Source organism: Hyla sarda, chromosome 2 (genome assembly GCF_029499605.1).
Source record: "Hyla sarda isolate aHylSar1 chromosome 2, aHylSar1.hap1, whole genome shotgun sequence".
Lineage (NCBI taxonomy): Eukaryota > Metazoa > Chordata > Amphibia > Anura > Hylidae > Hyla > Hyla sarda.
The window spans coordinates 107242928-107268440 of NC_079190.1; the positions used below are offsets into that span (position 1 = coordinate 107242928).

The 25513-nt window shown below is 39.7% G+C and overlaps 1 protein-coding gene across 1 annotated transcript in view; it reads left to right on the forward strand.

Moving 5' to 3' along the window:
• The window catches only part of ITGA5 (integrin subunit alpha 5), a 107904-nt gene that overhangs the window by 55570 nt on the left and 26821 nt on the right, over window positions 1–25513 (forward strand). The window contains exons 3-19 of the mRNA XM_056562785.1: window positions 983–1101; window positions 2108–2228; window positions 3040–3101; window positions 3301–3346; window positions 3651–3776; window positions 7295–7339; window positions 7429–7472; window positions 8392–8448; window positions 9139–9191; window positions 9298–9503; window positions 9852–10043; window positions 10266–10311; window positions 10915–11022; window positions 17000–17055; window positions 17167–17321; window positions 21682–21819; window positions 24956–25020. Of these exons, the coding sequence (XP_056418760.1) occupies window positions 983–1101; window positions 2108–2228; window positions 3040–3101; window positions 3301–3346; window positions 3651–3776; window positions 7295–7339; window positions 7429–7472; window positions 8392–8448; window positions 9139–9191; window positions 9298–9503; window positions 9852–10043; window positions 10266–10311; window positions 10915–11022; window positions 17000–17055; window positions 17167–17321; window positions 21682–21819; window positions 24956–25020 (1639 nt within the window). The remainder of the gene's footprint in view (window positions 1–982; window positions 1102–2107; window positions 2229–3039; window positions 3102–3300; window positions 3347–3650; window positions 3777–7294; window positions 7340–7428; window positions 7473–8391; window positions 8449–9138; window positions 9192–9297; window positions 9504–9851; window positions 10044–10265; window positions 10312–10914; window positions 11023–16999; window positions 17056–17166; window positions 17322–21681; window positions 21820–24955; window positions 25021–25513) is intronic.

Below are 25513 nucleotides of genomic sequence, written 5' to 3' on the forward strand. Positions count from 1 at the left end.
CCCTATACTATGAAAATGAAAGTTATAGGTGGTCAAAATAGGGCGATTTTAGATTACTGATTTTGTACAAAAAGTTTTTTTTTTTTTTTTTGCGGTAAAAAAATATAAAAAGTATCTAGCCATGGGTATCATTTTAATCGTATTGACCCACAGAATAAATAACACACATGTAATTTTTACCATAAAATGTAACAGTGTGAAAACAAAACCCTCTAAAATGTGCAAAATTTTAGTTTTCATAAAAATTTCCTCCCTAAAACATTTTTGGGGTTCGCTGTATCATTTAATGGTAAAGTGAGAGGTTTCATTACAAAGTACAATTGGTCACACAAAAAAAACAAGCCCTTAAATGGGTCTGTATCATGGAAATATAAAGGAGTTATGGATTTTAGAAGGCGAGGAGGAAAAAATGAAATGCAAAAATAAAATTGGCCTGGTCCTTGAGGTGAAAATGGGCTTGGTCATTAAGGGGTTAAAGTGATGGCATATGGCTAGGAATGGGACCATAGTTTCCTGCACAGCCAATGGTCTGGAGCACTGTTGTGCAGACACATGCACTATGGGCTGATTACCCAGCATTATGCCCTCACCCTAAAAGAAGGGACTAATCGTATCATATAAAATTATATAATTTTCCCTATAAGGAATTACAAAAGCTTGGCAATGTTCTAGGACAACTGTGATGTAGCAAAGTATTGTAATTCATCAGAATTCACGTGAATGGGCTGAAGTGCATTTTTTCAAAAACTCTTATATACATGAATACATATTCCTTCAAACTTAACAATCCTCTTGAAAATGAAGCAGATTTATAATAAAGGTGGGAAATATTTGTTTTATATTGTGTATTTCCCCAGAAAAGTAGACTAGTCACGTGAACTGATGATGGTGTCACGCAATTCTGAGATGACCAATGTGTCTTTAAACAGTGCTGAGATTTGTTTGCTGCATTTTCAATAAACCATTTGTGTGTGTTTTATAGGCAACCGCGAGCATACCTTCTACTCTGCTGATGGGAATTCAACGCATCAAGAACAGGTGGAATCTAAATCTAGACAATGGTTTGGAGCAACTGTCCGCTCGCATGACAAGTTTATACTGGTACATATCACTGCTCAGGATAACTTTATTAGCTGCATCTTTAAAGGGCTAGTAGACTTGAAACTTTTCTCTTAAAGGGCTATTCTGGGAATTTACTTATTTAAAATTGGTGCTTAAGCAGATAGTTTAAAACCCTATATCCACTTTTCTCACTTCCACTGATGTCAAGGGTCTATTGACACTGCAGAATTTCCACTGGCGGAATTCCATCTCAAATTAAAGCCCATAGACTTCTATGGGATTCCGCACTCCCATTCACGCTTCTGAATTTCCAATTGCAGAATTCCACAAGCAGACATTCTGCCGTGTAAATAGACCCTCACTAGTATCATGGAGTTCTGGTCCGAGATGGGCAGTGCTTTTAAGTTTGGGTCTGGCAGTGCACATGGTATTTGTTGCTTAGTCAATCTGTGGGATTAGTTAAATCCTACCTTTAGCCACAGATTCGCTTAGTGGCCAATACGATGTACCTTTCTTAAACTTGGACGCTCTGTTCAGGGGTGAATGGAGCTTTGTAATGCTGGCGATAAGGTAGCAAGGAAAATAAGATTAGGGTTGTTTATTTTTAACCACCTGCATGCAGTACCCTTTATAATGAAGATTTTGAGGGTCATATATAAAATGTAGAAAATTTTGCGAAAGATTGTGAATTGGGCATTAAGGCTGGATTAACCTTTCAAAGATGTTTTCCAAGATGAATAAAAGGCATGACAGTCTTCTAGGATTTTTAAAGTGATAAAATACACTGTGAACTCTTCTTGCCTAGTTCAGCCTCGGTGGCCCCGGTACCTCTTTACTTTCCTTGATAATGCCCCTACTCTCCTGGTGAGCAGCCTCAGTGACTGCTGTGTGTTCAGGACATCCTAAGCTGAGCCACAATTTGTCATCAGGAGAATTACAGTGGCAGCACCTTTTTAAAAAGGACCCTGATGTGTAGGAATGGAAATTTCCCAATACAAACTGGTATGTTTGTCAGTTTTTATTTTTTTATTTTTATTTTTTATAGGCCTGTGCTCCTAGATACAACTGGAGAACCCTTAGAGATGTACATAGTGACATGGTGGGAACTTGCTACTTGTCTCTGGACAATTTTACCAACTTTGTGGAGTATTCACCTTGTCGGACAGGTAGGTTTTAAGGTCTATTACAATACAGGCATATGGGTGCACTACTGTGGTAGATGTATACAATGACATTGGCTATCCCTCAACACTGATGTTAAAATTGAGACATTCGCCAGTGTATCCTTATATGAAGGACACACCAGAGCCCGCACACCAACGCCAAGGTTTCTCAAAATGGCGCGGGACCTACGCTAATCCTACCTGTGCTTCATAAGCAAAACAGGGGCCAGTGGGCAATTACGGCAGCATTCGGTGGACCGAATGCTGCCGTAATTGCCCACTGGCCCCTGTTTTGCTTATCAAGCACAGGTAGGATTAGCTTAGGTCCCGCGCCATTTTGAGAAACCTTGGCGTTGGTGTGCGGGCTCTGGTGTGTCCTTCATATAAGGATACACTGGCGAATGTCTCAATTTTAACATCAGTGTTGAGGGATAGCCAATGTCATTGTATACTTCTACCACAGTAGTGCACCCATATTCCTGTATTGTATTATTCTAATTGTTACACATCCACACCGTTTATCTGGTGTAGGATTCTATTGTGGCACTTGTAGTCCGCTGCAGGCATCCTCCATTGTATGCATTTTTATGCTGGGGATCACCCCTAGCAACGGACTACAAGGGCAGGATCTGCTCCCCCAGTATAAATGCACAACCGCATTTGGGGTTGAGCACCTCCAGCCATTTGAGACCACGTTTTTTGTTGTAGGTTTTAAGGTCTGTCTGCTAGTTTTGAAAGGAAACCTGGGTAATTGTGATTTTGGATTTCCGTTATTTTTATGTTATTTAAACTATTTTCTTATTTTAATCTGCAGACTATAACTCAGAAAAAGGACAGGGATACTGTCAAGGTGGCTTTGCTGCTGAGTTTACAAAGGTAAGTTAATAAAGTTGTGTTGTTTTTTTTAAAGGACATTGACTAATCACTTGAAATGTCCTATTTCACTTGTAGGAAGAACCTGTTCTAGTCTGTCTATAATGTAAAAGTTTATTGTGCAGCTTTTTATGTAAAATCATAAAGCACCGAAGACCTTTCCAAGGCTATAAATTCTATTTTTTCTCTTAATAAAACCTAGAATGGAAAAATACTACTGGGTGGACCTGGAAGCTATTACTGGCAAGGTAACATTCTAATGTCCTTTTTAAAGTTATTTTTCTTGTGGTACCAATCATGTTTTTAGATGTTGTTTTTTATTTTTATTTTTCTATCAACCTACTGTATTTCATCAATATTTTTTGTTTATGTTTCATTCATGGCAGAAAATAGTCAATTGGCATGGTTTATGGTGTGTGTGTGTGTGTGTGCGTGTGTGTGTTTTTTATTTATTAATTAATTTTTTTTTCTATTTGAAAATTGCGTATTTGTAAACCATGATTCTTTTTTTCTATATGTTTACTAATGTGTATGCTGTTGAATTGGTTTTAGGTCAGGTTTTCACTGCTACTCCAGAGGACATCAAGAAGGATTACTACCCTGAATACTTTATCTTAGAGATCAAAGGACAAATGCAGACACGTCAGGTTTATGGAACACATGATGACAGTTACATGGGTAGGATTCTTTCCTATTTTTATGGCCTATAAATGTAACTACATGTTTTAAATGTAATGTAATTTATTTGATCTGCTCTAATAATTAAAATCACACAGACATTAAAGGGGGTTATCCAGAAATAGAAAAAAAACTGAGCTAATTTCTTCCAGAAACAGCACCACACACATCCTCAGGTCGAATGTGATATTATAGCTTTATTTCAATGGAACTAAGCTGCAATACCACCCACAACTATCCAGGATTAAACAGGTGTTTTGGTGTTTAAGAAATCTGCTCCTTTTTTTTTTAATATATATATATTTTTTTCAACCTAAATAACCACATTAATGACCAGGAGATAGCCAAGGCATACTTTCCAGCATGTAAGGTTCTCTTAGTAATCCAGAGTATTTTTTTTTTAATATACCAGAATATGTTGCATGTGCTGCAGCAATTGCCAGTTCTGTGAGAACTTGCGAACTTTGCTATTTAATAGAAATTGGAGCATTTTTTATTTATTTATTTTATTTTTTAAGTTTATGGAAAAAAAAATGCAGCATGCTGATGGGATTTCAGTGGTTACACCTAGAGATGAGCGAACTTACAGTAAATTCGATTTGTCACAAACTTCTCGGCTCGGCAGTTGATGACTTTTCCTGCGTAAATTAGTTCAGCCTTCAGGTGCTCTGGTGGGCTGGAAAAGGTGGATACAGTCCTAGGAAAGAGTCTCCTAGGACTGTATCCACCTTTTCCAGCCCACCGGAGCATCGGAAAGCTGAACTAATTTATGCAGGAAAAGTCATCAACTGCCGAGCGGAGAAGTTCGTGATGAATCAAATTTACTGTAAGTTCGCTCATCTCTAGTTACACCCATGAATCTTAAATACAAGGTCTGCTCTGGAGCACCAATATTTTACAAGACAGTGGAATACCTTGTAATGCCCTTCTACTTAGATCTAAAGGCTGCTGTACATATTGAATAGCTGTTGGCCGAATAGTTGTCTCTCCCATCCTCCCCATACCGGAGTGGTCGGTACAACCAAATGTTCATGTGTGAGGGGTAAGCCTGCAGCCAGACAGTTTTGGCACCAACTTATCTCTTCCTAAACAAGTGTTTGAAATCTGAAACACCCAACCTTTTTATCCACTGACTTAATCGGTCGTGGAAAGTTGGGAGGCTGTCCTACCTAACAACCGGTGGGTTCACCTGCCTTTAGTATAAAGACTACGGGGGGGCTTTTATTATTGTAGGTGTAAGTAAAGCATTTTCTACACTTTTTTTTTTTATTTTTTTTTTTTTTTTAATGTGTGCTGGTAATGTGTAAGAGCACCAAATTTATTAAATGGGTGCAGGGCATTTGATACATTTTGTACAAGTGCACATTTTCTGAAATTTCACTCTTAACCTACACCAGTGGTCCCCAAACTGTGGCCCTCCAGATGTTGCAAAACTACAATTCCCAGCATGCCTGGACAGCCGTTGGCTGTCCATGCATGCTGGGAGTTGTAGTTTTGCAACATCTGGAGGGCCACAGTTTGGGGACCACTGACCTACACCATGAAGCTAAGCTAAGTCTGGGATGGTGTAGTTTAGAGACTTTCCGGTGGCTTTGCGCCTTTTCTGCACCATTTCACAAAAGGCGCAGTTGATAAATCCCGTCAAAATCATGCGGAGACTTTACATCGGTGGCTTGTTACGTGAAATCAGAAGAAATGTGTAAACAAAAGGGCTCATAGAGGTGCAAAAAGGAAAAATAAAACGCGGCAAAATAGTGCCAAATGTAGACTGAAAAAGAGTTGTACACCCAATGATAGATGCCGGCCTAGGTCTCCAATTGTGCACTGAAATTTGTAAATTACTTTAAACCATTTAGGCATAAAGTTGCAGAAGTCTAGGTCTGTTTGGCAGTGCTTTTCAATCTTGTCTGCCAAAGGGGATGCCACAAACAGGCTGGGGATCTTTCTGGTTTTTTTATGGGAAAATGCCTTAAAAAAACAAACCTATGATATATAGACTGCTAAAGTTGCTCATAGACAGACGTAGTTCAGATTCTACAAATGTTATATAATGTTCACAAAATATCGGATATCCTAGTGTAAACCTTAGATAACGTTCAATTCCCCCTCCCCCCCCCCCCAACTATGCAGTGCCTATGGCCAGCTTTTGTCAGATATATAGTCCACAGCAGCACAATATTTGTCCTTTCATAAAGTATTTTAGACTTTTTTTATGCTATTGTGAAGGACCTGATCAATTACACATTCAGAATGGCCCAGTCCCTTGTGATCTTTTAGCGCTCTCCCAGGGTGGTGGTGTCACAGTTAACAATTGGCACTTGATATGTACTCTTGTCTGAAAGACTATGGAACAAGCAGACTATTAAGAGTGAAAGGCTGGAAAGCAAATCCTCTTCTGCTGGTCCATGCACAACAATAATGACACACAGCAGGAATTCTGTTTGGACTACTTGATGATCTTTGGTCAATGTTGCATAGCAATCTGTAGATAATGGCAAAGTGTGTCTGCAGTGTCTGGTGATGGCAGAGTGGTCCAATTAGTCAAATAAATATATATATATATATATATATATATATATATATATATAATATAATTTTTTTTTATTATTTTATTTAAGGTTTCTTGTTACTGAAATGATGATGAAAATATAATTTATTCTGTTCAAAATTTTGAATTTAATATTCTATTGAGAACTTTAAAAGAAAAATGTCTAAGCTCTGCAAGGGCAGTTATAATATTAGTATAGTACAACAGTTTTTTGGTTTCAGAATACATTTTCTTACCAGTTGAGTAAAGCTGGTGTTAGATGGTAATTCTGTTAGAGACACTATTTTGAGCATGTGAAGGATGTGTGTGTATACACTGTAGTTTTTTTTTTTTTTTTTTTTTTTTTTTGTATAGTAGAGCTGTACACACTCCATGTGCTGCCATAAAGTGCATCCTAAGGAGACCTAATAACTGAGGTTCTCTAGAAGGGGGGTATAACTCTATAATATGGCATCCTATAGAACAGACCCAGTGCTCAAGTCCACCAACAGTCCAGGATTTCAATTTTTTCCTCTTCTATTCCAGTTACGTAAATGAGGAAACCTGGAAGGTTGGTGGGCCTTGAGGACTAGACTAAGGACCACTGTTATAGAATATAAGAAAAGACAGATTACTTTTCTAGGGTGAAAGCAAAAAAAAATGTGTACTCGTCTGCTGCCATTCCAATGGAGCCTGGTTCCTCTGCACAGCACCTCAACACAAGGGAATATCCATTCAGCCAATCTGTGGCTGCAGCAGTTACCCATTTCTCCCACTGATAGGAACTTCATTGTGTTGAGACAACAAGGGCTCATCTATTTTTTTTGTTTTTTTTTTGTTTTTACCCGAGTGTCCACAATCAACTGAAAAAAAGAGTTCACTCAGACAACTCTTTTTTTAATATGACAATTTGCATGAAAACTACGAGTTACAGTTTTTGTCATTTTTATTAAAATATATGATTTCATATATTTTTTATTTATTTTATTAGGTTATTCTGTAGCGGTTGGAGAGTTCAGTGGAGATGATACAGAAGGTAAGGGTTATATACTAACTTTGTCATAGTGTTCAACTCATTCACTGGACTGAGGATTCATTTCTAATATTCTTCCTTTTTCCAAACAGATTTTGTGGCTGCAGTTCCTAAAGGAAATGATACTTATGGATATGTAAGAAATATAAAAATTAGATTTTATTGTTTAGAAACATCCTAGTTTTATTTTGGCCATATCTTTATAAAGGGTTTCTTACAAGAGTTGTATGGAGCCAAACAGAACTGTGGCATGTTTCATCAAAAGCTCTATTGTACCCGATGAGCCTGTGCACCCGGGCTTAATTTGTGCCCACATGCAGCGCTGCTCCATGGCTGTTCATGAGCAAAATGGGGGAAAGGAGCTTGAGTGCGTAACCGCTCAGAAATTTCTTTTTTTTTTTTTCTTTTCCTTTCTTTTTGTCTTTTTAGTGCCGTTCCCCGCCTCCCAGTGAGCGGTAACAGGGTATAGTCACTGACACCACATGGTTTCTGAAGCAGAAATCAAGCTGTATTAGCTCTGTGAACATGCCCTAAAGACATTGACATAGGAAAGATATTTTCATAGTAAGGTGCTTTTATGAAGACCTCAAACAGCATCATACAGGAGAGCTTATTGCTTTCAAGTATAGCGCCTTGTAGACGTATCTAGAATTATTCTGATTCTGGAGCTCACTATAATAATTGGAATAAAACAAATGTCACTGTAACAAATATGTTAAAAGTAAGGCGCGACTCGCTCCAGAAATGTCTGATTACAAAATATTGTCTGTCACCTTTTTTCCAGTTTATAGGAAAAACAGATGTAGTAATCCTTATCTTAGGAGTGCAATACAGTATCGTAATGTATTACACAAACCAAACATTACTACTCAGTTACTGGTTTTATCTTGATCCCTGTGCATTAGGATATCCCGACACTTCACATTCAAAATTACCATGGCTACATCTGTATTGCTCAATATGAAATGACATGGCATATTTTTCACTTTACAAAGATAAGTTTTGTGTTCTTCTAACTTTTTTTTTTTTTTTTTGCTCTTACTTTCTTCTTTAAGGTTTCCATTCTGAATGGTACAGATTTGAAATCACTTTATAACTTTTCAGGAGAACAGGTGAGGGTTTTATAATTTAGGAGAAAAAAATATGAAACAGAAATGTAAATATGTAAATATATAAATGCAAGATTTTTTTTTTTAAAGAAAAAGCAGATACCTGCACATTTCACAGGTATAAATTGGTTAACAGTCAAATAGGTTGGCATGGATTACCATGCTTTTGATTTTTGCACAGAAGGAACATAGCCACTATTAAAGGGGTTGTCCAACCTCCTCAAATTGCTTTTTCCGGCCACCGGTGGTGGTTGGGAAAGCCAAAAGCAACCAAAGTTGTCCTTTCTCATCAATTTGCCTTTTCCATCCTGTGGCAAATTGCGTAACTTCCCCACTTCGACTGCTTTTGGCTTTCCTAACCACCTCCATTGGCTGTAGGTAGTTGGTAAAAACTATTTGATCAGGTGTGACAAACCTTTTAAACTCCTTTTTTGTTCCAGTAAGGTCAAAAAGCCCCACCAGCAACAAGTTGTGATATTACTATTGTGAACATTTTTGACAGGTTGCTGATATATACCTGTGATGTATGCATAGAAATTATGTGAACTGAGCCTTAGCAAAGCTAGAGCAGGGGCATCCACAATCACAGCTCAGAAATGACACCTCACATTCAATATACTGTATTGTCTGGAATTGCCAGTTACAATACACAATTGTATATCAAAATAGTTACTCATGTTTTCTTGTCTTTAGATGGCCACATACTTTGGTTATTCATTAGCTGCCACAGATGTCAACGGAGATGGGTAAGATGAGCAAAAGTAATTTATGTAATGTGTTTCAATGCCCTGAATTTGAGTATATGGGGAGATATTTTCCCTAAGAAAAGGGTTAATACATTGTTTTCTGCAGTCTAGATGACCTAATTATTGGAGCTCCATTATTTATGGAGAAGACGCATGATGGAAGAACCCAAGAAGTGGGACGTGTGTATGTGTATTTGCAGGGTTACAATATGTCCCGTATCTCCTCCATGGTTTTGACTGGACAGCAGGAGTATGGTCGATTTGGTAGTTCTATTGCTGAATTAGGAGACTTGGACCAAGATGGCTTCAATGGTAAGTGGGCAAAAAAAATACACTATGCCTTAACAGGAGTATGAGTATCCCATTGACCTTTCGCATAAAGATTTAAATGATAGTGTTGGGAGCAGTGCCAAAGTACATGAATGGTATATTGTACCTATTATTGTGCCTGAGCCCATCTAAATGAGAAATTCCCTTTTTTAGGTTTTGTATTTTCCAATCTCTCATCACTATTGATGGTGACACAATGACACTATGCTGTGTACTTGCTGTACAGTTTACAGCAATAGTCTCCAATTGTTGTCTCTTCAGTCATTGCAAATCTGCAATGGCTGGCATGGTGAGATTGATGACTCTTCCTTCCTTCCTTCTTTCTTGTAGATATTGCTATTGGTGCTCCCTTTGATGGTAAAGATAAACAAGGGATAGTGTTCATCTACAATGGTAATTCAGAGGGTCTAAATCATAAACCTTCTCAAGTCCTTGAAGGAATGTGGAGTTCTTCTCTAGCTCCTTCTTTCTTTGGTTTCTCCATCAGAGGTGGAAAAGATCTTGATGGCAATGGCTATCCAGGTAAAGTATGGAATGCATTTTTTTTATACAGTGTGTGTGTATACAGTATAGTTAAATTAAATTCACACAGCAATATAGATGTATAAGTCTGCATATTTATAAAATTTATTATATCTCTAAAGTATTCTATCTTAGATATTTTTGCATTTATGTTCTTGAAAAAGAACAAACCTTGATAGAAAATCTTTGCATAATGTAACATTCCCATTTTTTTCCCCCTAGACCTTATAGTGGGAGCCTTTGGTGTTGATACGGCTTTGGTTTATCGGTAAGTACGTAGTCAATTTTTCAACTGCTCTAAAATGTAATGGAGGAAAAGAGTCATGGGCAGCTGGTTAAATCAATAGTGGACTATATTGATGTAGAGATCAATAGGTCTGGCAGTCTTCTATTTGATAAGTTAAGCTACAGACAGGTTATATTTCTACTTGTTGTCCAGTTTGATCTCCAGTGCCATGTTTGTCCTCCTTTGTGTTACACTGTACTGGGCCCGTGGCAAAGTTAAAAGTGGGTACTTTTACCTTTTATGTAGTGACCATAAACTGAACTGTAGTAATGTAAAGAGCGGTACAACTACTAGGCATGTTTTGCACAAGTGTATGATAGATTTTTACACAAGCCAAATATATATTGACAAGAATTGAAATGGAAATCTTATCCTGACCTCACAATGGATCTCACACTAGATATATAGCTCCTGCAGGGATCAGTACTAAAAGTTTTAAAGGATTTTTAGAGGCAATTATATTAGGAATAACTAACTTTGGGCTCCATAGTAACTGCTATAGATATATATCTATGTTGTCAACTTTTTAAATGGGGGTCCTGTATTATCAAAAATATACAGTGATTACACTTCCTTTTCTTTAAGGGGGCGCCCTATTGTTCATGCTAGTGCATCTTTGTCCATCTCATCCGCAATGATTAACCCAGAAGAAAAGACCTGTGTAATGGAGGGCACAGACATCCCTGTGTCTTGGTGAGTCGAATACCTTTAACGTTGATGTTTCTATTTTTGTTTCTACACATTCTGTAATTTACATAAACCATCATCAGCTTTTTGCACAAATCAGGAGAATATTGTAAGAGAACATACTTCTGAAGGCTGATCGGAGTTAGCCGCTGCTTCTGCTGTGTTGTTTCAGTTATCACTGCCCAATTCCAGGGATTCCCCAGTGATTTTGTTGATCTTACATTTTCCACGAATTGTGGCTTTGCTACTGACAAAGGCTTGTCTGTTGGCTGTATTTTAAAGTAGTTGTGCAGCTTTAGAAAAAAGTGCTTTTTCCCCCCCCTGCTTTTCCCCTTCTCTCAGAAACTGCCATGCTTGTTCATGAGTTGTGCCAATATGGTGAAGGGAGCAATGCTGCAATAAAAGTTACTTCAAGACAAAAATGGTGCTGTTTTTAGAGGGAAAAATAGACCCCTTATCCCACCCTTGAGAACAACTTTAGCCTGTATTAACAGGGCATTCTTATATCAGAAAGTTATTATTATTTCCTATCCACTGAATGAACAAAGTATACCATCTATGCCCAGTCAGCACTCCACACATTCTTTATAGGGCTTTCGAACTTTGCCGATAACTTACTAAAATGAACCCTTTTAAGCTACATTCAGTCCTAATATAGCTGCATGTGGGAGCTGTATATTAAGAAACAAGATGGGATTGGTTCCTTTTGCGTAGTTGAGAGGTTTTCTGATGACAGATGACTAGTTCTGATCCCCTTTTAACTTTAAATATATATTTCATACACAAAGATTAATTATGGCCATCTGAATACAGCCTTTATACAGATTGTATTTTTATATTTAACCACATACCAAGATGAAAGTTGAAAAAAATCACATTTCCCCTACGCACTGTGATCTAAACTACCAAATATATAACCCTGATTACATCTTGTCTTAATTAAATATATTGTAACATTGTAATATTTTAATGAGTTAAATAGGTCCTCCGAGGACAGATGTGGCATGCCACTCGTGTTCATATTGTCATACCCCTACAACTTTTACATTAGTGCTTACTGCCATGATTACCTGATAGAAGCAAAGTTTTGCGCTAATGTACACAGCTATCATAGCCTCCCCCAAGTTATAGAGCGCTTTGAGTGAAAGCTATAGTATGTATTTTTGAGACTGGTCGTATCTGACTGCCATTAATGTAAGTAGGTATAATAAAATGACATCCAATGCTTACCACAGTCCACTGTTATGTTATTAGTCTGGTTCAGATGGTTCTGCAGAAAAGTACCACACAGAGCACAGTATGGATTTACAAGTAATGGAAGGGTCTCTTGCACTCTCTTCTAAATAAAAATCCAAATTTTATTTAATTCCATTATAAATGTGGAAAAAAACGCAATGACCCAGATTTATCAAACTGTGTGAGGGGGGAAAATGTGGAGTGATTTCCCCACAGCAACCAATCATGGCTCAGGTTTCACTTTACCTCAGCTCGTTTGCTGAGCTGTGATTGGTCGCTGTGGGAACATCACTCCACTTTTTCTCTCACACAGTTTGATAAATCTGGGCCTATGACTACAAAACAAAATTTCTGACTTGTTACTTGGGGTCTTTACTCACGGCCATAAGTAAGTATTCTAAGTAACAGGTCCAAAACATGTTGGTAATGTTTCTGCCCGGCAGGGAAATTTATTTATTTATTATTATTATACATTTTTGTTTTTTAAATAACCAAGGTTTGGTATTTAAGTGTGTCAAAGATACTTGCCTCATTTCATATCATGTTTATTACATTTCATAAGCGAGTTACTACTGACCGTGCCCAGGGAACTTGGAACAAAGTTTTTACATAATTTGCAATATATGTATTAAAAATAAAAATCAGGGGTGTGGAAATTTTATAAAAAAACTACTTGTCCACGGGACTAAAATGGAGCAAAATCTACTTGTCCCTCATGACGATCCACTTGTCCGGGCCAGTTTTCGCTTTTACGCTCTGATTTTTTTCCCTCCTTGCCCTATAATAGCCATAACTACCTACTATAATGTTACCTTTTAATTTTTCAATAACATATTCTCCGAACCAAAAAATATATATATTTAGGGAAGTGAAATTGAAATAGTAAAAGATAATTTTGCAGATTTGGTGGTTTTCTTTTCTGCGCCATTTACCTTGTGGTTGAGGTAACATGTTAGTTTTATACTTTAGGCCGCCTGATTACAGCAATACCAGACTTGTATCGTTTACGTCATACGTTTTACTAATTCTGGACTTTTTCAAAAAAAAATGTATTGCCATTTTTTAACCCCTGTAGCTTTATTTTTTTCCGCATACCAGGCTCTATGAGGGCTCCTTTTTTGCGCCATAATTAGTTTTTTTTGTATCGGTACCATTTTGGTATTGATCTGACTTTTTAATCGCTTTTTAACTTTTTTTTTTTTCTGGGATATTATAAAAATTGCAAATCTGTGGTTTGATATATATATATTTTTTTTTACATTTACCGTACGGGATACATAATGATATATTTTAATAGGTTTTACAATTACGCACGAAGCGATGCCAAATATGTTTGTTTTTATTATGTTTTTTATATAGGAAAAGGGGGTGATTTGAACTTTTAACATGGTAGGGGTTAAAGGAGAACTACGGGATTGATCTCCCCCCGCGATCGCGCTGCGGGGGGGGGGGGGGGGGGGGTTGGGGCGATCCACCCCACTAGCCCACCAGGGAGCATTCACTTCTCCCTTTTAGACGCCGCTGTCAGCTTTGCTGGCTATTCGTGGTGGCCCCCGGCTACTGAGAACATCCGGGGGCTGCAGAGTATGGAGCGGGCACGAGTCCGGAGCCCTCTCCATACTCCCCTGTGAGTGCCGCATGCATCTCCCCGTGCAGACGTGCCTCCTCCCCTCAGCTCTCCGAAGCTACAGCTGGGGGAGTGAAGGCAGAGGATGCAGGTCTGCACGGGGAGAAAGAAGCCACGCCCCCTCATCTCCCCCCGCACGTCTGCAGAGCAGGGGAGAGAGAGAGACATACACAGCTTCTCATCTCCCCTGCTCTGCTTCGGAGGACACAGGTTTTTATAGCCGGGGGCTGCAGAGTATGGAGCGGGCAGGAGACGGCAGCCCACTCCACACAGACTGCAGATCGCCGCCGCGCTTGTCAGGTCCGGCCCTGCTTGCCCGAAGCCAGGCTAAGGGCCGGACAAATTCACCTGCCCGGCGCCCAAAACTGCTTGTCATGGGCGTCGGGTGATAGGAATTCCACATCCCTGAATATAAATAATTTTTTTTTTTTTTTTTTTTGTACAAGGTTTGTGCAGATGTGTAGGCTTCCATTCATAGGAGTAGGATTTTTTTTCTTGTTTTACAGTGTAATCTGTGTCTTCGATCTATAGCCTTTCTTTGACCACTGACCATGTGTGAGCATTCATACTTGACTTAGTAATGGTGTTTGTCTTCACAGTATTAGTTCTGCTCTGTATCTGATAGGTCACAGGGTCTCTGTTATCTATTCAAGATATAAGTGGCTCATACTGAGGTCATTTGATTATACTCCTAGAATTTATATTTTTAGAACACAGTGGTTTTGCTTGTTGCTATGTTCAGATATAAAGTTTGGCAACGTGCCTTAAGGCTCCATGAATACACAATTGTGGAGGGGTCTAGAAAAACAGCTGCTTAACCTTTCTGCAGCTGGTGAAGTTTTTAGTTGATATCTCTGATTTTATTTGGTGGGCTTAACTCTTGGCCCCCGAGTTTGGTAAAACACTTTCTATACAAGCTGTACATTGTGTTGCACTCTTACTTTTACAAATTCAAAGATTTTCTATTATGAAGTAATTTTCTGATAATCTACATAAGCACTGCCTACTAAATCTGTTGCATTACCCCAGCAGTACTAGTCCTATACCCTAGAGCAGTGCTCCCCAAATGGTGGACTTCCAGATGTTAAGCATGTTGGGAGTTGTAGTTATGCAACACCTGGAGGTCCACAGTTTAAAGGGGTACTCCACTGTCCCAGTGGTCAGAACATTTTATTCTGAACACTGGGTGCAGGCTGCAGGGGTCATGACATCACAGCCACCCCTTTCCTGATGTCACACCACGCCCCCTCAGTGCAAGTCTATGGGAGGGGCGTGGCAGCCGCCAAGTGCCCTTCCATAGACTTGCAATGAGAGGGTGTGGTGTGATGTCACGAGGGGCATGGCCGTGATGTCACAAACCCAGAAGCCCGCACCCAGAGATTAGGAATAAAATGTTTCGAACGCTGGGGCAGTGGAGTACCCCTTTAATCCAAAACCTAGAATGCTGCATATTGGTAATGCTTTATGCCACCGCCCATCCCTTACTCCATCTGGTTCCCACTTACCTTGTTTGCTACTGTTACATCTCTAGAGTTGAAGCTAATCTTGGTGCCCCCACCACTAGAAAGTTCTTTGTTCCCACTAAAGATTGTCCGTTTCCTGTGATATTGTTCAAGATATCCTGAAATGGGATATAATATTCTGTTGCTATCCCACTTGTGCAACCTCTGCATTTACACAGAAGCCCATTGCAGGCAATGGCTTTTTACTTTTTGTCTTTTTACAATTCATGATGGATTGTGAAAGAAACAGAAGTAGGAATGCTTTGCAGTTTGCAACTGGAGAGTAAGCTGTGTGTTTGTGGGGGGTGGGGATAGGTTTATACACAAGCACATCTGGCTGTCTACTGTGCCTTTCTATGTATTTATTTAAAAAAAAAAAATTTCGAAGAAAAAAAAACTGGACAGGCCCCTTTTTTGGTGCAAACAAATACAGTGCTTGTTTAGTCCACCAAAAATTGATAGTGCCCATTTTCTTTGGGAAGACTACCCCCACAGAAGACCACTTTTCAGTACAATTTTGCAAGGTCCTCTCAAAGAGATTTTGCTCTATTAGGAAATTATATTTGCATTTAGTTTCTGCAAGAACATCACATTAAATGGCGCTTGGTATACAATATGAGGTGTTCTGTTTACATCATATGAAGCGGTTCCATTACAAAGACTATGCTTATTGCCTTTGCTTACTCAAATATTAAAAAAAATTCTCTTTAAAGGGGTACTCAGACCCTCCCATATCCAAAGGATAGAGGATAAGATGTCTGATTGTGGGGGTCCCACTGCTAGGGACCCTTGCGATCTCTCCTGCAGCCCATCTGCCCCCTCTCATAAACTTGCATTGAGGGGGCGGGGCGTGACGACACGAGTGGGCGGCACTGTGATGTCATGATCTTCCGACTTCTACATTGCCAGTCATCAGTGAAACTCGCTCTGTGAAGCAGATGATGGGGGTGCTGCAGGAGAGATTGTGGGGGTTCCCAGCGGCCCGGACCCTGCAATCGGACATTTTATCCCCTATCCTTTGGATAGGGGATAAGATGTCTAGGAGCGGGTTACCACTTTAAGATCTATTTTCCTTTTATTTGGATTGAGGCAATAACCATCTTAGGCTGGGTTCCCATTACATTTTCCCCCATATGGGAGCGCATACGGCAGGGGAAAGCTAAAAACTTGTGCTCCCGTATGCCTTTCTATGTGCTCCCGTATGTAATTCATTTCAATGAGCCGACCGCAGTGAAACGTTTGGTCCGGTCGGCTCATTTTTGCCCCGTATGCGCTTTTACAACTGGACCTAAAACCGTGGTCGACCACGGTTTTAGGTGCCAGGGAAAAGCGCATACTGGGCAAAAATGAGCCGACCGGACCAAACATTTCACTGCGGTTGGCTCATTGAAATGAATTACATACGGGAGCGCATAGAAAGGCATACGGGAGCACAAGTTTTTAGCTCTCCCCTGCCGTATAGGGGAAAACGTAATGGGAACCCAGCCTTACTGAAACCAATGGAAAGGCTTTGAGCATTGTTGTACACTGCCTGCACAGAAATGCTTCCAGGACTTTTTACTTCTTAATGCATTTATGTTGTAACATCTGGATTGCTTTATGTCTCTCTTACTTGTAGTGTAAACCTTAGTTTCTGTCTGAATGCTTCAGGAAAACATGTGCCCAATACAATCGGTGAGTATATACATTTGCCTTTGCTCAGTCAGGATAATTCTGTCCTGAGCGCTCTGACTCCATGTGTTGTATGATGTATGTCTGTGTTCATGGCTTGTGGATGTCTCCCAGGGATCAATGTGGAGCTGCAGCTGGACTCCATGAAGCAGAAAGGAGCTGTGAAGAGAATGCTGTTCCTGAAATCTGGTCTTCCTCACCTAACCCAAAATGTTCTCTTACATAATGGAGGCCAGGAACAATGCAGCGAGATGAAAATCTATCTGAAGGTAAGGGATATGTTTTTAGGCTTTATCATACTTTGCTCCAACAGGTTTTATAGTATATTACAACATACTATGATTGTTCCAGGAAGCACTGTTGTTGACTTGGTGAATAGGGCATGAGCATTATCTGAGCATTGAAATACAATTTCTATTCTTGTGTTATTGTTGGTATTGTAGGACATTGTAATAGGAGCATACTATAGCTCTATTAGCTTTTTCTGGTGGTTTATTATGCTGATTTTCTATGATTGCTGTTGATTCCTTGCTGTTTATAATTAGAGATGAGCAAATTTTAAAAAAATTTGATTCCTCCGATTTGCAGAATTTTCTGAAAAAATTTGGTTCGGTCTGAATTTATTTGTGGTGAATCTGTATTAAAAACTGATATTTCTGGCCTACAGAGAGCCTCAATAAGGGGTGTAGAACAATTTGCCTTGCTGTAGCATGCATAGGGTGTGTGCTGGGTTAGTGAAATACTGTTGTTCAGTATGACATGCAGATTACAGGCGTCGCTATTAGAATCACTGTCGCAGAGCGGCACAGTGACTGGAGGTGGCATCAGTATGAGACCATATAGTGGCTGAATGACACAGCCTGGAGGTGCTGGAAGCATCAGGAGACCATATAATTGCAGAATGAGACAGCCTGGAGGTGCAAGCAGCGGCAGCATCAGGAGTCCTGAAAGTGACCCGGTGACATAGTGGGGCGGTGGGTGGCAATAACAGTACCCGGTGACGAAGGTGGGTGAAAAAGAACTTGGCATCAGATGTGTGGCATCAGGCGGGTGGCAGGATCAGAACAGTAGTGGAAGCAGGTAGGCAGAAAAATTGTCGCTTTTGTAAAAGTTAGTGTGCAAAAGTATTGGAAATATGCATTATGTAAAACGTAACTTTTAATAATATTCTTAGGATAAAAATATATGTTCCCACATTTTTTTTTAAATCAAACAAAAGGAAAGTTGTGCAAAAAACACCATGTGTCACCTATACCACTAAGTATTGATGCAAAGACCTCTAAAAGGTGGAAGGGAACAACGTATGGTTCATTGTAACCGGGGGGGGGGGGGGGGGGGGTTAAAAACTTCCCTTTTAAAGCCCTACTCTTGCATTATTAATTCCCTTCTTGGCAAGTGTTACTCGCCCTAAAAATGGGTGGCCCCACACAGGAAACTCTTCCTATTTCCACCTAAAAACCCTCTGAAATGGTAGTGTTTGTAGGTGGAAATTGGGAGAGGTTCCTGGGTGGCGCCGCCCTTTAACAAAATGGTACACCAGTTAGATGTACGCACAGGTTACACTTAATAGAGGACAATATTCTTTTAGTGCTATGCTCACCCTAACTGGCTGGCTACTATTAGCTTTTTCAATTGTTGTACACACCAGTGCTGCAGCACACAGTCGCTGTGTACTCCACCCAAAATTGCACTCACAATCTCACTACCTTCCTGATCAGTGCTTCTAGGCTGTTTTTGGGCTTGAGGTGAATCTTTGCTGTAATAAAGCTTTTCTGAGAAACACACTGCTCTTTGTCCCTCTCTGCAATAGAACACTGATGTGACTGGGAGGTGAATCGCTGCTGTAAAAATGCTTTTCTGTGCAACACACGCTCTCTATCCCTCTCTCTGCAATAGAACGCTGATGTGACTGGCCGCAAGATGGCTGCCGATTTATATAGGGCTGTGACATGACAGGTGTGTCTGGCTGCTGACAAGCTGCATGTGATTCAAGGTCATGCCGCCTACCCTTGTTCCCGCCTTCCCAGAATTCCTTGCCCCATGTTCTCACATGTGGATCCACCATTTTAGATGCCATGGAGCCTGGACCACACTAAATGGAGTTTAATGAAGCGATTTGTGCAATTGAATCGTGGCAATATTCACATTCGTTACTAATCAAATTTTTCCTGAAATTTGTAACTAATTCGGATTCGTCAGATTCGATTCACTCATCCCTATTTATAATGTTTATATATTGTAGCTGTCTAATTTTCATATTTTTCCTGAAACCTTGATTTACTCATTGATTCTCATTTCCTTCAATGGAAAAAAGTGCTTGCCACACAAAAGGGCAGACTTATTTAAACTGCTTAATTCTAAGGTAGTGTAAACTTAGATGAGACAGTTTCTACATTTGTACCAAGTTTATCACATCGGCTTAAGGCCAAATGAGCTTTCCTTGGAATGCCTGTTCCTGATCACTGGCTTGAGTAAAAGGGCCAGCGATCAGCCAATGAATGAGCAATAAAATCATTATCTGCCTCACGTCGCCCTGTGTAAACAGGAAATATGCGGCTGACAATCATGAGTTTATAGGGCATATAATTAATTGAGCCATGTAAAGGTTCTGTTAAATTCCTAGTCAGCCCATCGAAAAAAGCCTTCAGGCTTGAAGGATATCTGTCAGTGATATCACCCGCAATAAACCCGTCACACAGCCTTGTAGTGTGTCTGATGTAAAACGGTACTCACATTGTTCAGACTCGCCCAGCCGTTCCGCCGCAAATTTTTCTATTTATGCTAATGAGGGCCTTTGAGCATGGGCGGAGCTCCGATACGAGCTTGGGGCACGCTGCTGTCATCTTCGCTGGGCAACCGCTCACCCTGGCTCATCAATATTCATAACCCTCCTCCCTCCTCCTTCGCCTGTGTTTGTGTACGGCGCATGCACTGCTTATTGTGTACTCCCGGAAGCGGCGTTCTCCTCAATTTCACTGCCGCAGCCATCTTTGATGTACATTATATATGAGATGTACTAATATGTACAAAGATGGCTGCGACAGTGAAGCCGAGGGGAACGCCGCTTCCGGGAGAACACAGTAAGCAGCGCATGCGCCGTACACTAACACGGGCGAAGGAGTAGGGACAAATCTGTACAATGTGAGTACCGGTTTAATCGGCATCACCCGCACTACAAGCCTGTGTTACAGGTTTAGTGTGGGTGATACTATTGACAGATTTCCTATAGTGATGGAGGTGTTGCCAACAGATTCCGCAGCACTTTACAATTTTGGGGATACAAATCAAGACATGTATTGGACATTACAATATTACACATTAAATATGCAAAGAAGAGGAGTGAGGGTCCTGCTTGCAAGAGCTTACAGAGTATGAGGAATGGGGATGATAAATGTACTTCGTTCCTACACATTTTCCCCCTAACTTTGTCCTAAATTGCATCAAAATCTTGTGCCAAAATTCTGCTCTTTTCTAGTGAAGCCACAACATCTTTATGGAATTCAACTGAGAAAGTATATAAAATGCATAATAAATATGGTGGTCTGTGCACTGGATTTTTTGAGCCTTTGCAATAGTAAATATGTTCCAATCTGTTGCCCAGGGGCCTCAAAACATCTAGGTCCTGTGAGTCACAACACTTTTTTACAGCAGTGATCAGTCTCCCTGCTCACCTAGCCAGAGGTCCTACTTTTTGACCTTGGAGAATCACTGACCTCTCTGGATGATGGTGTCTAATCCAATAGTTACTTAAGACCTAGAACTGCATTTAACAAGACTGTAAAAATCTTTGCAGTATAAACAAGTGTAGTTCTAGTAATTACTTATATGCATGGGAGTATGGCTGGTTGAAATAAGGGACCTGTCCAGAACTGAGGCTGCTTGTCATTTGTCTCCAGTTATGGTCACACAGGCAGGGGTGTAGCTATAGGGGGTGCAGAGGTAGGAGTCTCGCTGGGCCCTTATGCCTTAGGGGGCACCAAAGTAAATCTGCCCCATAAGAGACCAGTATTATAACTGGCACATGGGGCCCTTTTGCAGACTTTTCATTGGGGCCCATAAGCTACAAGTTACGCCTCTGCACACAGGTTTAAAGGCATGCTGCTAAATCTCCACAAAAATGGTTAAAAATGTATAATGTTGTAAAGTTCAAACTGCAATAAACAAGAAGGCATGATGTAAAACCAGAAGTACAGTTCCACATATATCTTCCTTTTAGGCCTTGAACTCCAGAAGTCTCAATACGAGTTGTGCTGTTCAGTCTCCCTCTTACGTGTCCATTATTTTCCTTAGGGAAACCATAGTGCTTAACTTGCCTAGGAATTTCTTGATCCTACAACATGTAATATTTTCATATGGGTCTTAAATCATATATGTGAGGAATGCAAAAGAAAAGCAAATCCAGTATCCATTAATATGGCTGTAGATGTAGCGGTAACTGCTTTGAGCCAGCTAAGCTTCTGAGCTGTCAGCATGTATACAGCTGTTCAGAAGTACGTGTTTGTTATGGTAAAAACACAAGGTAGATGGAAGGAGCCAAAATCTTTAGAAAGTGGAAATCTAGTCTATGCTGCATTGCTGGTATGTATTTGGGATTGTACTTCCTATTAAAACCTATTTGTTTCTTTTTAGAATGAGTCTGAGTTTCGGGACAAGCTTTCTCCAATCTTCATCTCTCTGAACTTCTCCTTGGATGCGCAGGCTCCTACTGATGCCCATGGACTGTTGCCAATTTTCAACTACCAGACTAAGAACCACATAGAGCAGAAGGTTAGATGGATGAGAAACTCCTTCTTTTCTTTATAATGCTGGATTTTTACCTGTTTTATCATTTTACATAAAACATATTAGGCTCCCTTTTACATTTATCTCAATCAGACAATATTAGGAATATTTACCTCTGACAGAAGGCTTCAAAGTATGCCACTGTATTGTCACACTGCACTGTAAATTTAGATCTTATTGTGGAAATATTGTCCCGCCACGGAACTGTGCTAGAATGAAAGTCTTTCCGTAGCATTGTAGAAGATGTCTTGACAGACATGTAGAAGGGCTGTAACAACTTTACCTATGTGTTTTTTTTTTTTTTTTTTTTTTATAAAGCTTCCAATTAATAGGACACAATTAGTCTTGTACTAAGAAATGTAATAACTGAAAGCTCATGTATTCTGTTATCTAACTAGTTCTGAATGAACACATGAGCAATATCACTAGATCTTGTGTCCTTTTTTTTTTTCAAACATGAACTCATTTTGTCTTATGCCTAGAACAGGAAATGCATTATGTAATCTCTATCTCTAATCTCTATCTGGAGTTAAAGGGGTTATCCAGGGAAAAACTTTTTTTTTTTTTTTTTTTTTTTTTTATATATCAACTGGCTCCAGAAAGTTAAACAGATTTGTAAATTACTTCTGTAAATCTTAATCTTTTCAGTACTTATGACCTTCTGAAGTTAAGGTTGTTCTTTTCTGTCTAAGTCCTCTCTGATGACACATGTCTCGGGAAACGCCCAGATTAGAAGCAAATCCCCATAGCAAACCTCTTCTAAACTGGGCGTTTCCCGAGACACATGTCATCAGAGAACACTTAGACAGAAAAGAACAACCTTAACTTCAGAAGGTCATAAGTAGAGATGAGCGAACTTACAGTAAATTCGATTCGTCACAAACTTCTCGGCAGTTGATGACTTTTCCTGCATAAATTAGTTCAGCTTTCCGGTGCTCCGGTGGGCTGCAAAAGGTGGATACAGTCCTAGGAGACTCTTTCCTAGGAATGTATCCACCTTTTCCAGCCCACCGGAGCACCTGAAGGCTGAACTAATTTACGCAGGAAAAGTCATCAACTGCCGAGCCGAGAAGTTCGTGACAAATCGAATTTACTGTAAGTTCGCTTATCTCTAGTCATAAGTACTGAAAGGATTAAGATTTTTTAATAGAAGTGTCTACATGTTACTCCTCCTGGAGGACTCGTCTTGTTTGAAATTACATAGAATGGCTTCTCTTGAGTTAAATTTTTTCCTTCTCTGCTGCTAGCATATTACCAGTTTAACTTTAAATTAAAGATTTATGTTATATAAAATGGATTAGTTGCTATGAGTCTTGTCAGGCAGCATACAGGTTCTTCTAAAAAAAAATTAGCATATTGTGCTAAAGTTCATTATTTTCCATAATGTAATGATAAAAATTAAACTTTCATATATTTTAGATTCATTGCACACCAACTGAAATATTTCAGGTATTTTATTGTTTTAATACTGATGATTTTGGCATACAGCTCATGAAAACCCAAAATTCCTATCTCAAAAAATTAGCATATCATGAAAAGGTTCTCTAAACGATCTATTAACCTAATCATCTAACTCAACTAATTAACTCTAAACACCTGCAAAAGATTCCTGAGGCTTTTAAAAACTCCCAGCCTGGTTCATTACTCAAAACCGCAATCATGGATAAGACTGTCGACCTGACTGCTGTCCAGAAGGCCATCATTGACACCCTCAAGGGGAAGACACAGAAAGAAAGACATTTCCGAACAAATAGGCTGTTCCCAGAGTGCTGTATCAAGGCACCTCAATGGGAAGTCTGTGGGAAGGAAAAAATGTGTCAGAAAACGCTCCACAACGAGAAGAGGTGACCGGACCCTGAGGAAGATTGTGGAGAAGGACCGATTCCAGCCTTTGGGGGACCTGCGGAAGCAGTGGACTGAGTCTGAAGTAGAAACATCCAGAGCCACCGTGCACAGGCATGTGCAGGAAATGGGCTACAGATGCCGCATTCCCCAGGTCAAGAGACTTTTGAACCAGAAACGGCGGCAGAAGTGCCCGACCTGGGCTACAGAGAAGCAGCACTGGACTGTTGCTCAGTGGTCCAAAGTACTTTTTTCGGTTGAAATCAAATTTTGCATGTCATTCGGAAATCAAGGTGCCAGATTCTGGAGGAAGACTGGGGAGAAGGAAATTCCAAAATGCCTGAAGTCCAGTGTCAAGTACCCACAGTCAGTGATGGTCTGGGGTGCCATGTCAGCTGCTGGTGTTGGTCCACTGTGTTTTATCAAGTGCAGGGTCAATGCAGCTAGCTATCAGAATTTTGGAGCACTTCATGCTTCCATCTGCTGAAAAGCTTTATGGAGATGAAGATTTTATTTTTCAGCACGACCTGGGACCTGCTCGCAGTGCCAAAACCACTGGTAAATGGCATGGTATTACTGTGCTCAATTGGCCTGCCAACTCTCCTGACCTGAACCCCATAGAGAATCTGTGGGATATTGTGAAGAGAAAGTTGAGAGATGCAAGACCCAACACTCTGGATGAGCTTAAGGCCGCTATCAAAGCATCCTGGGCCTCCATAACACCTCAGCAGTGCCACAGGCTGATTGCCTCCATGCCGCGCCGCATTGAAGCAGTCATTTCTGCAAAAGGATTCCCGACCAAGTATTGAGTGCATAACTGAACATAATTATTTGAAGGTTGACTTTTTTTTGTATTAAAAACACTTTTCTTTTATTGATCAGATGAAATATGCTAATTTTTTGAGATAGGAATTTTGGGTTTTCATGAGCTGTATGCCAAAATCCTCAGTATTAAAACAATAAAAGACCTGAAATATTTCAGTTGGTGTGCAATGAATCTATAATATATGAGAGTTTAATTTTTATCATTAAATTATGGAAAATAATGAACTTTAGCAAAATATGCTAATTTTTTGAGAAGAACCTGTATACTTAGCAACCAGTCTCTTAAAAATCAAACAAACAAGTAACTAGAATCTTGTTCTTTTCCAGTCATGTACTCCGACTTTTTTTTTTTTTAAGAAGTTTACTTTTGTGTAGTCATGTTATTCCCTAATTCTCTAAAATTCATAGCCAATTGTATGAACATAGAACTAAATCCATTCTTTATCTTCGGTAGGCTCTTATTCAGCTGGACTGTGACAATAACATCTGTGTCCCAGACTTGAAGCTCAATGTGACCAGGTAGGTCTGACAGCTGGATGGAAATGTGTTTTTCAATCTTCCTAAAAAATTCTAGAGGTCTAGGCTGGGCCTTATTAAGAAATTTTGAATCTCTTTGGGTGCTTCTGATAGTCCACAACACGATGGCTCTCTGTATATAGAAAATACAGCTTTGGTTAGAGAATACTAGAGGGTCTTGTGTTTTTTATTTTTACATTATTATTTTTCCTGATGGCATAAATTTTGTTGCACTTTTTCAGACATGAATGCAGTGTGAACAAAGCCTTAGCTGTAATATTTAGGTCATTAGTATCAAGGTCTGCCAGAATTTGGATTTTCTCTTTAGTGCCTGCATAACTATGATGCAAAGATCAAATACCTTTTAATCATTGGTCTATACTGCTGACTTCCAGCTGCCTTCCAGCAGCTGTCCCAGCATGTCAGACATTGTAGTTTTGCATCAGCTGGAGGTCCACAATTTGGGGAACACTGGAATAGACCATATAGTTAAAGT